General features: G+C 36.6%; 3 protein-coding genes across 5 annotated transcripts in view; 1 reads left to right on the top strand and 2 right to left on the bottom strand.

Annotated features, from left to right (window-relative positions):
* The window catches only part of LOC126855124 (inositol-pentakisphosphate 2-kinase), a 102,762-nt gene extending 93,338 nt beyond the window's left edge, over positions 1 to 9,424 (bottom strand). For all 3 annotated transcript variants that reach the window (XM_050602516.1, XM_050602518.1, XM_050602517.1), the window contains exon 1: positions 9,137 to 9,424. The gene's annotated coding sequence lies outside the window, so the exon portion shown is untranslated. The remainder of the gene's footprint in view (positions 1 to 9,136) is intronic.
* A 1,600-nt stretch (positions 9,425 to 11,024) lies between these two features.
* Positions 11,025 to 14,958, top strand: LOC126854985 (spindle assembly abnormal protein 6 homolog). Its single transcript, XM_050602225.1, has 4 exons — positions 11,025 to 11,629; positions 11,805 to 12,331; positions 12,441 to 13,189; positions 13,284 to 14,958. The coding sequence occupies exons 1-4, from the start codon at positions 11,441 to 11,443 to the stop codon at positions 13,826 to 13,828; spliced, it is 2,010 nt and encodes a 669-aa protein (XP_050458182.1). The 5' UTR covers positions 11,025 to 11,440; the 3' UTR covers positions 13,829 to 14,958.
* A 229-nt stretch (positions 14,959 to 15,187) lies between these two features.
* On the bottom strand, positions 15,188 to 18,660 carry LOC126854984 (protein associated with UVRAG as autophagy enhancer). Its single transcript, XM_050602224.1, has 4 exons — positions 18,522 to 18,660; positions 16,610 to 18,193; positions 15,865 to 16,500; positions 15,188 to 15,788 (listed from the first exon to the last, which is right to left on the bottom strand). Exons 2-4 carry the CDS (start codon positions 17,978 to 17,980, stop codon positions 15,624 to 15,626), a joined length of 2,172 nt encoding a protein of 723 aa, XP_050458181.1. The 5' UTR covers positions 17,981 to 18,193; positions 18,522 to 18,660; the 3' UTR covers positions 15,188 to 15,623.
* Positions 18,661 to 18,732: the final 72 nt, after the last annotated feature.

Below are 18,732 nucleotides of genomic sequence, written 5' to 3'. Positions count from 1 at the left end.
CCGCATGAAAGCCACTGAAACGGGGTAGGGTAGAGAAGAGACGGAAGAGACAGGGGAGAGAGATCTCGCCAATAGCGTAAGACCGAGCTGTATAACTTTCAATTAATGTTAAATACAATACTAGAGGATATTAATTTAATATATTATCTCCTCCAACTTAACTGGGCGTGACAATTGAATGAAATGAGTTTGCGGAAATTTTGACAGCTGACAAATGTCAAAAGGCGAAGCTGTCAAAATTCTCTATTATCTATAACCTCATTAGCTAGAATATAAATGAAAAATTGACTATTGACGAGCAATAACGAAACAAAAATTTGTCATAAGCGCTATTGGGTTCTCCAATACGAATACACGAGCGAATGAGAGATCTCTCTCATTCGAAACTGGACGTGCATAAGCGACTTTCGCCGGCAGATGCGAGTTAATATCGCAGCAGGTCGCAATTTCGCGGGAGCCAGCCAGCTCGTCATCGTCGCGTCCTCTCGCGCTTTTTGCGGATCCCGCTACACAAAGGAAATCGGAGGGCGGGGGCGGTCTCCCCTCGCGATTACGCCAATGAGTCGACCCAGCGAGGCAGCACGGACAGCCGGCTGCGCTGTTGCCAAGCGGAAACCACAAACCGGCGGCATTTTCTTCTTCCACGAAGACACACGAACAACGCGCGTTCCGCTCGCCTACCGTATTACATACCTCGTAGAGGAAGAGGTGGAGGAGGAACGACTCGCCGAAAGAGGGTGGCGGCGGCGGAAGGAGGTGAACTCGGCAGGATCGAAATACAATCAGACGGAAGATTAGCAACGCGCGCATATTACGAGAGACTACAGCTGCGAGAAAAAGTCGCGACGCGACCGGAGTATATAGGAATAATCTCTAAGCGAATTGTGAACATGTTTTTTTTATTCGTCATTATTTGCGAAAGACAGCGTTATCGGCTGCATTCGACAATACACCAATGATTCGTTTATATTCTGATGTCTGAGATAATGCGTGACCGGTGATCCAAAATGACAAATAGCGGATGAAAAAAATATGCCCGTTGCACATGTCGTTATCGTCAACGCAAATAATGAGCGATAATAATGATAATTATTATCAACGACAATTACGCGTCCCTCTTCGCTCGCTGATAGTCTTAATTATACAGAGAATTGAGGCAACTATTTTTTTTTTAATTCCAACGCGTTAGAAAACAATCGATGAAGCTATTGGCACTAGAGAGCCTCTAATAAGAATCCCGAAATAAGGTTCCCGATTTTGATTGATATGTTGTGTCAAACTGATATACATATAGTATGATTGTGTATGACTACTATGGTAGTATCTATAAATAAAAGTGATAAACAAATATGTGTTTGACAAAACATGACGTCGTCGATTAAACAAAATATTATTTCAGGATTCTTATTAGAAGGCCTCTAATTAACACTAACGTAAGAGATTAGGGACTATTTATATTTCTGAGCGTAACAAAATACGGATGCATCGATCACGTGGCAATGCACGCGCGCATTTAAATGTTGCATGTAACGTGCGAATCGATTATAATTATGTCGCGTGTTAAAATTAAATCAGCACGTTTCGCGACGTACTAAATAAAAGTTGGAAGCAAATATAAGCCGCGATCGCAGATATAGTCGAATAAGTTGAATAGGTTGCGAATTAAAGAGAGGAGAGATTAGGAAATGGCGTTGTAAGTAATTGCGGAACGGAAGAAAATGACCGCGGAAATATTTCGACTTCATCGCGATATACAGGGTGCAAAAAAAAATATCAGGATCTTAAAATAAAAAATTTCTTTTTAAAAGCAATTATTTTCTTTGTAGCAATTGATTCATCTCATTATTCTGTACATAAAAGTATTACGATAAGATTATCGAAAATTAAATATTTTATATTTAATCTCGGTATGTCAGAATAAAATACAAAATAACTCAAAAAATACTCAATAAAAAAATACTTTATTATAGTGTTTTGAAAAGCTCTCGAGATAAACTACAAGAATATCGAATAAAAAATAAGGGTTTCCATTTAAGATTTTAAAATTAACCTTGAGATCTCCTTCATAACTGCGTTCACGGTCAAATGGGTATCACCGTTTGATGCATTTGTTGAAACCGTATAACTTTCGTATGTAACATTTTCCTCTCAAATGCCTTGTTTTCGAGATATTTTAGGGTACCGATATTTTTTCCACACCCTTTATATGTGCGATCGAGTTACGTTTTCAACGATCGTTTCGACAAACGCGTGTTCGGGCACTTTCTTTGTTGCTCGCGCGTTGGACGCGACTTGACGCACGCGAAATGCGTAAAAAAATATTGTAAGAAGTGATTAGAATTTCAGCTGCGTATATATATAAAACCGCTACCAGACTTCCTCGTAACATCCGTTTTTTACGGGCGAACGAGGTCGTATTACGAGGGACACGCCATACGCCGAACACATAATGAATTATTTTCCCCGACATATCGTATACGCTGTGAAAAATTTGTCGCCGGAATATATTTTTGGAAGGATTTATCGATGGATGGTGAATCGAATTATATAGATATGTTATAGAGAAAGAAGCAAATATAATTCAATTAAAACGGTGAATATTATAATTGCTGTTTTATTACTAACAGCAGGATCATATTACAACGATAAAAAAGTAGATAAGAGATAATATCGATTAAGAGAGCATATCCATTTGAAATCTCAAAAAATGAATACATTTTCTAGACTTTTCTTGCAGCGCAATAATTTGATAAAAATTTTTTATCTTTTTACGATATTTACACAATATTATTAATTAATCAAATAAAAAATTTTCAGCTTAAAAATTTTTTTTTAAATTATGCGAATATTTGCAGAGCTTCTCCAATTTTTAAAGTAGTCTATCTTTTTTTATATCAAAAAAAATGAAGAATCAGATTTAAAAAATGACTTGACGTTAGCAAATGCGGAATTTTATTAGGAACTCGCAAACAAAATTTGACATTAATCCGTCGAACGTGTTTTCATGCACACCGTGTATGAAAATATAAATCTGCAAAAATTCGTATAACTTTAAAAAAAAATTTTTTAATGAGCTAAAAATTTTTATTTAAATACCTAATAATATCGTATTAATATTGTGAAAAGATAAAAAAATATTATCAAGTCGCGCTGCAAAAGAATCTAGAAAATATATTAATTTTACAAAAGTTCAAACGTATATGCCTCCTTAATGAAAGAGAAAGAGACAGCAAGCGAAACAATTATAATAAAAGTTGGTGATACTTTAAGTGCTGCTATTATATTAATAACAGTATCTCGAATATTCTTTCTTAATAAAAACGTGTAAGAGATAGAATAGTGCAGAATACGGAATTGCAACCTCTCAAATCTATACTTCACGAATCTATTCGCGGTTGTCTATAATCATCGGTTTCCTTCAATATAATTAATATAATTTGATTTGAATTTTTCCCACGCAAGGAAACACGCGATTAAACTTTCGATTGAAAATACGAGTCAGAAAAAAATGAGCGAACAAAACGGAATTACGCAGAAATTCATGACAGAATAGACGTCAAAATTAATTATACCGAAAAGCTATTCTTTTCAATTTGTCTTTGCGTACACAAAGCGCTAATATAAGTCTTCATATTCCGTAGACGGTCTGCGTAGACGTCCGAAGATATTGCAGGGAGATGTAGCGATAGAAGGACGGCATGTGTGCGTACGTGCCAAGCCGCACGGCAATATTACAACACAGAAACACACGAGCACATATCCGGACGTGTCCGTACTCGAGTCTCTCGTGGTTCCTTTCATCTACATAAATTTGCAACCGCGTCGGCGAACAAACCAACCAGAAGGTTCCTCTACATTCTTCTCGTCGCCATTCGATTGCGTGACGGTATTAAACGGTGCGTAAACACGTGTTCTCTCTCTTTCTCTCTCTCTCTCTCTCTCTCTCTCTCTCTCTCTCTTTCTCTTTCTCCTCTGGACGACAGGAAGTTTCGCAAAAAATAAAACGTCCCGGGGACAATGGAGACTTTTTCCGACAGATGTGCCGTTATCACGCGATCAATCAAGTTAATTAACGTCTATTTATGTTAAACTACCTTCTTTCGAGTAACGAAAATGTTTTCCTGGAATGACGGAGTAACGAAAAAAATATCACGATGCTTGGATGACGTAAGGATTGAATCTCGAATTAGATAGCGTTTATTCTGTGCCTCGCGAAATTAATTACAAGCACGAACACGCCGTTGATTAAGTCAACAAATGAAAACAATGGCCCCGACATATTTCTAACGCGCACTATCGTCGTCGTGCGGTGATCGAGTTTCTGACAGTCGAAGAAAAGGAAAAGAGAGAGAGAGAGAGAAAGAGGAAGGACGCGCGATCGGCGGACCTTGTATCGCCTTCTATCTCACGCGCGGTCTGGAATTTCCTCCGACGATTAGACCAACGAAATTGCACGCCGAAAAAAACTGACGATATCAAACGTTGAAACGAACGTGAAACAGGAGCGCTATAATATAACGTCGCAATTGCAGCGAGCATAGACTGTAAAACCGCTTGCGAAGCTCGCGCGATTACGATGACAGTTAACGCGAGCCGGATTTAGGTTTCGGACGTTTCGGAAATTTTCGCGAGGAATGACACGTAGATCTGTTCGCGCGCTCGCGTTTCAAGGTGACGTCGAAATTCGGTTGCAGCGAAATGTCAAATTTAAAACTTTTTTGTCGGACGAAAAAAAAATCCATGATACCATTGCAAATGAATGATTCCAGAGGATTCTGATTTTTTTGTACGAACCATTTATACACTAAAATTATCCCCTTCTGACATTTATATTAAATAAATATTTAATATAAAGTCCTAGAAAAATAATTGATATTAAAAAATTGCGCCACTTGAAAATAAAAAAAAATATACAAATATTTTGATCGAGAAAGTAGCTTGTACAAAATAGCTGTTTTAATATCATGATAAAAATCAAGTTACTAAAATATTTATTATTATTATTTATGCTGTATATATAAGATTTAATCGTGTGCACAAAAATAAGAGAAAAAATTTATCCAGAAAAATAAAAGAAAAAAATATATCCAATAATACAAAACATAAAAGACAAAATTAATAAAACTTAGAAAATTAGTACCAACAAAATCAAATCCCCAATGTTAAAATAAATAAATGAGGTGAGGGGAATCTCGATGACAGCGCAACGCTTCGACAAATAATTTCGACAAATCCGTGACGAGAAAAAGAATTGAACGATAGAGACCAATTCCTCCCGCCGATGACCTCGAAGCCAATCGGCAATTTTACAATACCTTGATCTCTCGTGTTTGTGTTCGTGTGTGTGCGTGTGTGTGTGTGTGTGTGTGTGTGAGAGAGAGAGAGAGAGAGAGAGAGAGAGAGAAAAGGGGGCGGGAGGAGGGAGAGACGCAAATGCGTTGTTGCCACGTCTCTCATCGAGAACTATGGACCGTCCAAATACGCTTCTTCCAGAGCCCTCCGGCATCCTTCGGTCCCCTCTTTTCTGGCTCGAGCCTTAAAGGCGATATGGGTATATCTCTTTAAAGCGCCACAGCCAGCGGACGCGCGGCAGTGGTGCTCACGATCGATAGATTTGCGTCGCGGCAAATGTCTATACGCAAAAATAACAACAATTTATCATCTCTGCGTATGTATACCGTGTAATCTACGTAGACAATGCATAATCGCAGATGTCGCGTAAGAACGACTATATCACGTCTTCTCTTTTCCCTCTTATTTCTAAAGATGGTAGAATCCTCGATAAAAAAAAAAAAAAATTACGCTTGCATTTCACAAGATGAAATTTCCCACAGGGTCTAAAAGATAATTATATATACAATGACAATCATAACTACGGATCAACAATCCGTCGACAAACCGAAGCACCTGGACGAATTACGCGCAGGAGAAGAAGCGTAAAAAGAAACTCGTGAGAGAGAGAGAGAGAGAGAGAGAGAGAGAGAGAGAGAGAGAAACAGACAGACAGAGCCAGACATGCTGCTTCGATCAGGTGTGTCGGAGCTAAAACCTGTTGGCTCGCCTTCCTCCTTGCCTTTGTGAGCGAGACAGGTGGTTACAGGGCTCACAGACAGCTTTCGACTCCCCAAATGACAGGAGAGGAAGAAAGAAAACGCGCGGCGCGCGGGGGGAGGGGGGCGATAAGGGAAACGATCGAATCTCAATTCGAGGGATCTCCAATTTTTCCGGCCGCCGACGCGCTTCCCCGTGCATCCTCCGACGAGGGGACGAGGCGGACGAGGACGCACGAAGCGAACAAAGGCCTCGCGGGCGCGCAGTCTGCGTAACGGAGCGCGTTCGGGAGATTTCCGAGGATTTGTGAAATAAGCGGCCTCATTATTGCATGAATCATGGCTTCATAATCGAGTCTAAGGCTCCACTTTTGCGACTGGGTGTCTATTTCTCACCCCTCCCCCTCCCTCTCCTCCTCCCTCCTCCCGGAGACTATTGTCGAAAGAAAGGACGAGCGATTTGAAATAACGACGTTTTATCTTTTGGAATTAATTATCTTATTGTTAGATACAGGGTGTTCACGCGAATCTTGTAAAAAGATCCCCTGAAAACTTCCTGATCCCCCTTTCAGGTATTTTTGTTTAAAATTCCAAGTAAAGAAAGAATAACTTAAAGATTTTTTGATGCAATTTCTAAAAATAAATCTTTTTATTGTACTCGTTATTTTCACTCATACATCGAGGAAAAATGAAAAACTTAAGTTTCAAGTACTAGATTTATTAAATAAATAATATAAATATATATTGTAATATAAATATGAAATAAATAATATAAATGTACTGAATAGCTTTTGTTAAGACAAAAAATATATCTTGCATCACATTTTCATTCTTTATCACTAAAAATTAAAGTAAAGAATATACTGATATTCAATATTTCATTAAGAAATTAAATATGTAAACAAAAAAATATATATATATATATATATTATTTATAATATATTTATATATTTATATATTTATATTTATATTTTAAACACATACATAATTCACAACTTGACTTATCAGCTGATTTTAAATTGCTTACAGCTGACAGTATAAAAGCAAGATTATTAAAGAGAGAATTTTTTTTTAATTCTCCGAGTCCAAATAATATTCCTTAAAAATTCCAAGCTTTCCATGTTTTTCCAGGGAATTTTATTTACAAAGAGACACCCTGTATAAATAAAATCAAAGATAGAAAACCCAATTAAATACAAGATTCCTATACTTTTACATTTATTATCGTAACAATAGATATATACAAATGGATATTACAAATTAATGAAAATTAATAAAAAAATCTTCGAAAAATACAGCAAGTGCATAGATTCATGTCGTTAAAAAAATAAAAATATTGACAAAGACGTAAATTTCTTAATGTAATCACCGATACGTTTATCGAACGGTTACGAAAGTCTCGATTGCGATTGGACCGGGCGATGGGATCCGGGCAGCGAGAACGATTACGTCTATTTTCACGTAACACGCGCGCAAAGTTTCCTACGGGGAGTCGCAAAAATATTGCGCCAGATGCACGCAGGCGCAGGCGAGCATTTCGCGCGGCGTAAGATCCCAAGTGCACTGACCCCTTGGCCGCCATGCGAAAGGCGACTGTGTGTAGGAAAGTGATAGTTATGAATACTTATGTACGACCGTAATACACACGTCGCTTTATTACTTCCCTCTAAAGCCGCGATATCGACTTCCGCCTATTCGATATTGGCTCATTCGGCCAACTGTCAGCCGTCTTTACGCTTCCAATGAGTCATCGAACGATACGTCGTTCGCCATTCTTTTTTTTTTGTTTTTACAAATGGATGATAATGCAAATTTATGTATTTGTACAAGTGTATGTTGTGTGTGTGTGTGTATGTGTGCGCGAAAATATGCATATATATCTCTTTCTCTCTCTTTTATCGATTTAATTTTGCCCGAATATTTTGACACACATATGTACTTTTAATTGTATTTATTCGCGAAAAGCGTAAAAAATATGTCATAATTAAAGTAATTTTTATGATTTAGTGTATACATGTACAGGGTGCTCCTAAATAGATGCGAAAAATTTTAGGAGATGATACTTTGTCGAAAATTATATAAGAGGGGGTTTTTTATATAAACATAAGGAGATAAATATTAAATAGTTATATTTTTTTTTTTCAAATTTTGAACAAGTTAAAAAAATGAAGTTTGGTGGACATTTTCCAGTGGTGGAAAGGATATTTATTAATATTTTTTTAATCTTCTCCCGATATAAGAGGATGAAACTAACAATATCTAATTTAATTTTTTATTAGAATTTTTTGACAGAGCGGAATGTCGATCATCTAAAAATATGCGTTAGAAAGCTTGATTCCTTTAGAAACTTTTTTATTTGTTTTATTTTTTTTGTAAAATTAATAGTTTTTAAGAAAAAAAATAGAATATATTATTATGCACTCCACCGTGTTAAATGGCATAATTAAAAGTAATTATAATAAATATAATGTAATTATAATAAATATACCGTTCGATAATAGTAAAATTATAGAAAATATTGAGAAAAATATAACAAAAATAAGTTGAAAAAAAAGTAAGGTTCATTTCTCTGTTTATAGGAGTGTAATTTCAGAGAAAAATATAGAAGTATGTTATTTTTTGCACTTATTTAGAAACACCCTATATATATATATATATATATATATATATATATATATATATATATATATACATACAAACGCAATATTAAATATTATATTAGGTATTTAAAATTAAATATTTCTCTTGACCATCATTTATATCGTTTTAAAAAAGCGAGAAAAATATCTTTCTAATTTTTTCAATTAATATCTAGCAATTAAAAAAATACTTCCATCTTTTAATAACCGCCTTTCGCGAACGAGTGTTATCGAAAGGAAAATAGAAAATAAATCAGCCCGCAACTTTCGTGGTACGCCTCAGAGGGCAGCACGTTCCACGCGCCTGATTCCGAAATTGGTAATGAAACAGGCGCTGCGAGCACCACCGGCCGACGTGTTCGAGAACACGCGGCTTAATTCGGAAATGATAAATTTCTGCTCTTCCAGCGACAAACGGTCGTAAGGTTAATTCAAAGGGATACTCACGTACTCTCGTCCGCCTTGCTGCAACAGCGTCATTGTTGCAACTGCGATCGCCGTATCCGAGCGTTAACCTTGGTCGTCGTGGCGCGGGAGCCAAAGGACCCCGTCGTCGTTTCGCCAGGAACACGACTTACTCGTCGCGTCACTCGCGGCACAGGCACTCGCGCACTTTCGCGACACCGCGACGCGTCGATCGGCGCGCGTCGACGACGATCACGGACGTATTTCGCCGGTCGCGGGACGCAAAATCGTCCGGGACAGAGCCTGTCAAACACGGGACAGCCGCATGGCATGGCGACCGCGGGAGCAGTACGCTCAGCGCGTACGGCGCTTTAAACGCTACGTCACCGTCTCTAAGCCGCGCCCTCATTGGCCGCCGCGGCGCGCTTCGGCCAATCAGGCGCGCCCTTGCACAATCGCGCGGGAAGCTAAAGACGCTCGGTTACTGTGTGCGCGCCGAAGGAACTATCCCTGGAAAAAATAAATGAAGAGTTATCCTTGCAACGGTCGATTCGTCCATTCACGTAGCACTGATACTTTAATAAAGACGGTTACCCATGATATTATTTATCCTGATTTTATGATATCACATATATATGTATATATTTGAATTTGTCAATGATATTTATATTCAACACTATATAGTTATATATATATATATATATATATATATATAGTTATATATATATATATATATATATATAGTATATATATATATATATATATATATATATATATATATATATGTATATATATATTTGAATTTTACTTCGAGTCATTTTTTATGAAACAGATTCTTGTGAATTAAGCGAAAGAAATATTAAAAAATAAAGTGTAATATTTTTGAACCATCTTGAGCTCCTTTTTTTTTGCTTCTCCAGTCATTGTAATAAGATGACTTTTCATGAATTTGGCGAAAAAACAAAGAGGAATTATGACACGTTGAAATATTTTTGAGTCGATTTATTATTAATCCACAAAGACGACACTGATGATAATTTTCCTCTAATTGTGATTAAATAAAGATATGGTTAATTATCTTGATTTAGATTTCAAGTAAAATTATTTCGTCAAAAATATCCGATTTTATAAAAACGTTTGATGTATCTTCGAAATAACAAGATTTCATTCAAAATGACCGTTACACGCAACAACGGTTGCAACTTTTAGAGATAGACGAATTTAAGAAAAAAGAAGATAAATTATGACTGATACCTTTTTAAAAAATCTTCCGTTCTCTATTTGTAAACTTTTAATCCTTCGATTCGTGATGTTTGAAGAAAAAAAATCCGTTTACGAAAAACTAAAAGAGAAAAATCCTGTTCCCGATTCTCAATAGGCTTGTAGAACTGGTCCAGAGCGAAGTTTGTCATAAAGCGTATCATCAAGTGACGTCACACGTATAGGTATAAGAAGTACTGACAACATAAGCCAATCGCAGTGATCCAACTATCGGATTATGATACTGTCAGCCAATTGGAAAGTAAAAAATAAACTATATCGCGAATTTGTTCCACTTTTTGATTGGTCGATTGTAATAATCTTTAGATTACAAATGTCAAATGTAAAGCTTGCGCTGTCATTCAAATGTATTGTATTAATATTAATTTTAAATAAGTGCATGTTATTATTTCTTCTATCTACAATAAGTAGATTTTATATATATATGTATATATATATATTTTAAATATATATAAAATAATTATATATATATATATATATATATATATATATATATATATATTTTTTTAATACAATGTATATTTGCGATTGATTTGAAATAGATTTCTTTCTATGTATTTTATATGCTGTGGAACAAAATTAATAGTTGCAACGCGTGCTCTCAAGATGGCGATACAAATGATATACAAATATACATAAGCGTCTGATATGCGTGTGTGATTAGAATGCGTGTGCAAAGCGAAAGAAATGGAGGTAAACTGTGATCGAATAGCCATTAGTTTTCTACTTGCAAAGTTTAATTATTGAGTTCGTGATCTTTGAGAGCAAACTTAAAAAAAAAAAAAAAGAGAGAGAGAAGAACCCCGATTTCGACGTGATTCTCATTAAAAAATAGTTGGCGAGTGAAGTAGTTGAAACGTGTGCCGTCAAGATGGCGGCACAAACGTATACGACGTACGCGTCTGATACGCGTGCGTCAATTTTCGTGCTTGTGCGATGTAAGCGGAGCGGCTTGTGTTGTCGTATGTTCGAAAGCGTTTCGACCGGACTTTCCTCAACATCGACAAATGAGACGCAGTGAGCGACGCGTGATCGACAAGTGCTTTCCGAGAGCGCGATCGAACGATGAATTATTTGAACAGTATAGCAGGCGGCACGACGACCGCCGACTCGGGCCTGCAGCTCAACAATGTCGAGATACTCTACACCAAGGTGCAGAGGATTTATATCAAGCCACAGCATAAGGAGGAGCGCCAGCGGGATCTCAGAGTCAACGTCGAGATTCACGCTGGCATTAGTCCAGTTTGCCGTAAGGTAATTTAACAAGGTCTTACTCTGGCTTTTACCCTTAATTTTGATGTAATTATTGCTTTCAACTCTCTATGTTTTGCTGAACGTAAACAGAGATTGATAGGACTCATTCTCAACAACTTGTGTCTTGGATGTTGGTTTGTCAAATATATCGAGTCTGGATTTTTTCTTATTTCAGAGCTTGTGTGTTTTGCTAGCCGACGATGATGATCCTTGTTTTCTCTATTCCTTATTCATCACCGAAGATGACTTTAAAGTGCTAAAAGCGCAACAGGGTCTCCTGGTTGATTTCGATAACTTTGCCACTCAATTGATATGCTTGCTGGAACAATGTCATATGCCAGGTACAAACCTGTCGAAGACTCCACCAAAGTTTCTTTTGTTGTTGGCAGAAGAAACTGGAGATTGGAATTTTAAGCTTGTGGAGACAAATAACTTCAAACATCTTTGCCACTTGAGTTTGAACATATCGCCTGCAACTGATTCAGATTTGAAGACACATATGGCAATGAAGATTAAACAGTTAAAGGAACATGCTTTACAACAGAGCAGAGATGTGGTTGGTTTAGAAACTAGATTAAATGATCTGACAAGTAAGCTAGAAGCGAAAGCGAAAGAACTAGAGCATTTGGAGCAAAAATATATGACTGAAAAAAGTCAGATACAAATTAATTCCTCGCAGCAAATAAGTATAGAAAAGGACAGGTATATGCATACATATTTATATATATAAATATATAATATAAATGAATAATAATATTTTTATATAACTTATTTAATTCTATCATTAATGCAATGTATTAACGTTTTTTAGATTGTCTCAAGCACGTTTAGAATGGCAGCGACAGAGTGAAAAGGAAAAAATGGAAGTTGAGCAGAGACATGCTGAAACTGTGAAACAATTGCACACCGAGCTTGCCGAATTACGGACACAAAACATAACATTTAGGGATAAGCAATCTTTTTTGGAAGCTACAAATGCAGAGCAAATAAAGCAACTACAGAATCTCGAGAAGGATCTTAATATTGCCCAACGAGATTTGGCTCTGCTCAAGAACCAAAACTCGAAATTAGATGTAGATTATCACGACAAAGATAAAGCTGTTAATAATTTGCGTACAAGAGTAGCTGTGCTCGAACAAGAGCTTAAAGACAAAACAGTGATCATTAACAAGCACATGGAAATGTTAAAGTCTGGAAAAGAACAGAAACAACATTTGGAGGATCTTTTAACCGAAAAAGACAGTCAGTTGCAACGCAAACAAAATTCCTTGAGAGGCTTAAGCGACGAATTGGTAAAAGCCAATGAAATTTTAACTAAATTACAAAATGAACTTGCATCAACCAAATCCAAATTGAAATTAAGAACGAGCATAGCGCTCGAGCAGGAAAGATTATTAGATAGCAAGCAGAAAGAAGTTGGCCAATTGGAAACTAAAATGGAAGGTCTTATCAGAGACATCAAAGATGCAAAGAATGAAATAGGCAATCTAAAGGAACAAATTAAAACTTTGCAACATCAATTGGAGGAAAAAGAAAAGACGATAAAAAACAATGATAATGGTAAAACTGATTATTTTTTTCTCTTCTTATCCTTGTCAATAAAAATTGCTATACAATTGAGAAAATTAATATGTCTTCCATCTTTCTTTTATAGTAATTAGTTGGCTGAATCGGAGACTAGCGGACAATCAGTCGCCTTTACAAAGTGCTACACCAGCTCCAGTTATAATACCATCTACCGTTCCACTAACTTTACCCAGGACAAATAAATTATTTCCTAATCGATACGAAACGCGTACTCCTGCACCTAATACGACACAGCCTAGTACGTTATCGGGATTGATGAAAAATCCGATCGTGCAGAATCCGAATATTCATCAAACCACTCGTACAACAGCTCGATCGATGGGTGTTGGCGTAACGGAAAATTCTGTGGGTTTAACGACCTTCAAGAGCGGCTTAATCTCGAGCACCAGCACACCTATGGAGCGCTTTAACGCTGTGAATAAAGCATCGGGAAATACGCCGGCTTCAATTTCAGCACCGGCTATAATCGAGAATAACAATGGCCCGGCGGTGATCTCGAATGGCACAAAAACTAAAACCGCGAACGTCGGCTTGCAGGGTGGATTAAGACGAGCAGGTTTGTCTGATAAACCCATTTTACCTTCGGCATATTTTCCTAAGACATTGCATTAAATGTTTGAGGAGGAATGTAAGAACTGAGAAGTTGAACTCGTATTACAGAATATTTTAAGAATCAAAATGTAGGAATGACAAAACTGCAATATTGCCATGACGTGACAATATTTCAAGTTTGTCAAGTTTGTCTTGATGATAGTACAAATAATTGTAAGAATAATAAGTATTATTTACATGATATTTTTCATAAGGTAAAAATTCTAAAAAAATTTTTTAATCCTACATTGGTATCTTTTTATACACAAAAATAATATATTTGGCTAGTGTCGATTTAACTTTGGTCAATGTAGGATTAATAACAATATGTAAGTGTTGTATGTATATATTGATACATCTATACACAACACAATACATACACATATATTTCGATCTCACTTACTACAGCATGAAATGTGTAAAATGCCAAGCGAATTCTCTATTTTCCATTACAGTTAACTTTTTGATCAACTCTACTTTGCTTCAACATTATTATTATAATTATATTGAAAATTACCTTTAATTTATAGATTATTTAACGAATTCGTCCATATCGAGATTTACATCAAAGTATAATAATATGCAATAATATATGTATATATAAATCAAGAGAGTTGCAATTTATAATATTAAAATAATTTTTTTTGCCTAATAATTCTAAATTTAAATGTGTTTTTATATTTAATGTACTTGTAAATTGTGAAACTTAGAAACTTATGCCAAATATTGTCGCAAAGTAAACATAATTTTTATAATTGATAAATTTGAAACAGTTATTTTAAAATTAACGACACACATACACATTTCCTTTATTTATCACGATCACGATCTAATTACCATACAATTGATAGCTAATAATTAATCTTTACATTATTACATTAGATTGGTAATTATTTTTGTATTTAAAGTATCCTACTTTCATTTTGATAGGTACCTGGAAAATAATTTTAACTTTGTAGAGTTTATTATGATAGTTATATAAATATCTTTATATATACATATACATATATAAAAAAATTGAAAAGTAGAATATATAGAGCTCTCTAATTTTACGACTTATGACACTAAAAGGTCAAGTAAGGCCATTTAATACAAATGAAAAAATGTGCCTTTTATATCGTAAAATAGATTAGGAAAATTTGCTATTATTATATATACATATAACTTATTGTACATTTTTATTAAAAATTTATCCAGCGAAATTATTCGTTAATTAAACAATATCGTATAAAGGCAAAATTCTTAATCAAAACGGTTTTTTTAACCATGTAGTATAAGGTACAAATGTATCAACTAAATTCAATTTTATTAAGCATCAATTTATTAAATTACATAAATAGAGCAGTATTTAATATAAAAATTAACGATAAGAGAGAGATGACAAGTAAATGATTTCATATATTTTGCTATTTTTGTACATAGAATTATAATGAACGTCTATATATATATATATATAGTTGTATAAAGATATAATATTTTTTTGTCTATGCGTAGTAAGCTGCCAGTCTCGTAAGATACAGTAAGGTACAAATATCTTTTTTTTAGAGTATAAGTTTGTAACAAAATATTCGGAGAACTGACAAAAAATATAGAAAGATATTATATTTCTATACATTTTTATGCACAATATATAATATAGATATAATTATTTACACGAAAAAATTGAGATTTGTAGATTCAAGATTAAAGTTATGAGTAATTACGCGAAATATAGCGAAATTAATTTTTTGGAATGCAAATTAGACAAACAATACTGCTTAAACGCGTTAAGAGGATGATAAAACATTGTCATTATAGACATATTAAATAATGTACATTAATTCATGTCAATCGGGGATGAGGATACACTATTATGTGGTAGATCTGTACATCCCATATCTAAAAGAGGCATATCCATCCGTTTACGTCTGCGTTCGCACTTTGGACACGGTTTACTTGCGTTTAAACAGTCCGCATGAAATACGGCATTACACGATCCGCACTGCAAATAAATCGATCATTGTAAGATTGTTGTATTAAAGAGAAAAATGGATAATTAATGAAGTTGCCTTGCTTACTCGAAATGTGGATTCCATATCGAAGGGATAAATAACTTTTGTATTATTACAGACTTCGCATATAAAACCTTTCTGACTACAAAGCCAACAATTAATTACATGATTTCTCGCAAACTCAACAACTTTTTGAAGTTGTTGCGCCAGAATTCCATTGGGTATGTCAAGAAGGTCTAAAACTGAATATTGATGAACGTGCTCGTACAAATAGTCTCTAGGAGCGACCTTCTTTTGCAAGGATTCGATGATGGGTTCGCGACACGTGAATAGATAGGCTCTCAATAAATTCAATTGAATACGCAAGGATTGCAATTGAGCCATAGTGTCTACAGCCATGTAAATTTTTGGGTTTAGGATCTTTAGATCCAACAGGGCCGGTTTGTCTGTTAAATACGAAGCGGCTTTTCGACTAATAGGATACTGTTTTAAATCCCAATTATGAATCATACGCGATGGTATGATATACTGCCCCTCTGCCATGCATTTTGAACAGTAGTAATTGCCCGAATACCAGCACACATGCGCTTTGGAAAAGGTCATGCCAATTGCCTCACCACAATCAAAACAATTGTAATTTTGAACATCTAAACCTTTTTCCCTCGAGATATTTCCTAGTTGTTCTTCAAAATTTATCGCAACCTGAAAAATAATGCACAAGCAAAAGTTAGACTTCAAAGAAATCAAATTTTAACTTTAATTGACAAAATTATGTTTTAAGATTCATAAATATATTACACAAGATACATACCTTTGGTTCAGGTTGAACTTTGTTTCCTTCCTCCACAATAGTCTCCTCCCTTTTTGGATATTCTTTAAAGAATTCTTGCAGATCTGGCACTGTACTAGTTCCAGCAGTCTGGTAACTTTGGATAAGCGCATCGTATGTAGGACCATCGCCGGGTGTACGAGGCGCATCCTTTGCAGATCCTTGAGATATCACAGACGAAGTTAAGGAAGATTGGCAATCTTCAAATGACGTCGACCATCCTAATTTTCCTATTAATGAATTTCCTACAGTGGCCGCGGTTGTGTCATTAATGATATCGCTGCCTCTCAAAGTATTTAAAGCTGGATCTTCCGTATCAGCAGTAATATTATCTGTATCCTCTCTTTCTGTGTTACCATTTGGCATCTGTTGTACTTCCTTGACCTCTTTTTTATCTGTCATTTGGTTTTTTATCACAGTATCTGCAGAGTTACTGTCTAACTGTTGAGTCACACCGCTTTCCTGCATTCTGTCTGCTACAGTATTCACAGGATTGTTTTGCAAATGTTGGACGATATTATCGGTTTTTTTGTTAGCTAAAATGATTTTCAGCGCTTCGTCTTCACTGATGCATGCTACATTATTAAACATTGATTGCGAAGAAGTGAACGACCCAATTCCAATTGAGCTACCAATAGAACTTGCAGTTTCTACTTCATCAAAGTTGTCGGTCAATTCGGTGGTTATAGTTTTCGCTATATCTACTGCACTAAATACGGGACAAGACTTCATCGGCGGTGACCAAATACCAGCTAGCAGCAAAGGGGTACTGGACCAAAAGTTTAAGAGGCTACTATTGCAAGCCAACTCGAACCGCACATAATCCAAGCTTTCTATCAATCTTTGCGCAACCTCAACAAAGTCTACATCCCTCATGTAGGCTGAACGATTGTAGTACGGCTTCAAAGCCGAATTGTCCCTTCTTATGGAGCAAAAATAGCTAGCTAATAGACCTTCGTTCAGCGCCAATCGTATCCAAGCCCGACAATACCCGACCTCTGTAGTAACTTGGCTTAACGCTTGTATCTGGTCTATGATCTGACGATGGGAAAACACGAGCAGCGGACCCCAGAAGCTTGGCTGTGGCATAGCGTCGAAGTCGGGACCGCTGAGAGCCTCCGTTACTCGATTCAACAGAGTGTCCTTCAAGCCATGCAGGAAGATGGCCTCGAGTACGGAGCACAGGGTCATGGTCTCGTCGCAGTTGCCGACAACGTCGTCGTCGTCGGATATCCTCGGCGCACTCTGCATCTCCATGACGCTCGTGTTGAGCTGCTTTTGCAGAGAATCCCTGACCAGCAGGTTCCTCTTGTTGCCCGCTATGGAATTGACGGTTTTCAGCAGCGAGTTCATCCTGCACGCTATCGATACGGTACGTCACAGCGAAAATACGTCTTCTACGACGATGACGTCGCTGGAGCATCTTCGCGTCGTGAGAGGCAGAGGATCACCCGGGGGTCGAACTAAGCCTCCGGAGATGTCCTCGTGGTGTCACGACTACGCGTCTAGCTGTCCTCGGATATATTGCTCCAGTTACGCTCGAGGCATGCGGACGTCGCGGCGATACTGAAAAGGAAACAAGGAAGTGCCGTCGCGGATCGATGAAGTCATCTTATGCGTCAGTGATAGCGCTAGATAAAGTCCACACATTTATCGTTATCACTCCAGCACCGTGTGCGTGAAGTAGGTTAGATTTCGAAGAAACAAAACACTGTGACCATAGCCCATAGGCTTTCTCTCTCTCTCTCTCTCTCTCTCTCTCTTTATTAATCGCAACGCACATTAAAAAATTAAAAAAAAACGCTGATTAATTAATCTCGCGTATTTTTTACATATTCTCGACGCGCAATAGTAGATTCTTGCAACGTCATCGAGAGAGATCGCCGACTACTACCTTGAAACGCTCATCGCGCTATCGGCCAGCTGTTCACTGCTGTCACTGTCCGCCAACTACGCATCAGGCGATCTCGTCTCCGTCTTTCCGTCATCCTCATTTCTGGGACACCGTCTATTCCTTGAAATTAGTACGTGACCCGATGACAGGTCGCGCTGTCACCTCGATAGCCTTTCGCCTATCGTCGTCGTTGCACTTGCAATGGCGCGAA

Source organism: Cataglyphis hispanica, chromosome 15 (genome assembly GCF_021464435.1).
Source record: "Cataglyphis hispanica isolate Lineage 1 chromosome 15, ULB_Chis1_1.0, whole genome shotgun sequence".
Lineage (NCBI taxonomy): Eukaryota > Metazoa > Arthropoda > Insecta > Hymenoptera > Formicidae > Cataglyphis > Cataglyphis hispanica.
The sequence above is the reverse complement of the archived record's forward strand: the minus strand, read 5'-3'. Positions and strand labels throughout refer to the sequence as shown.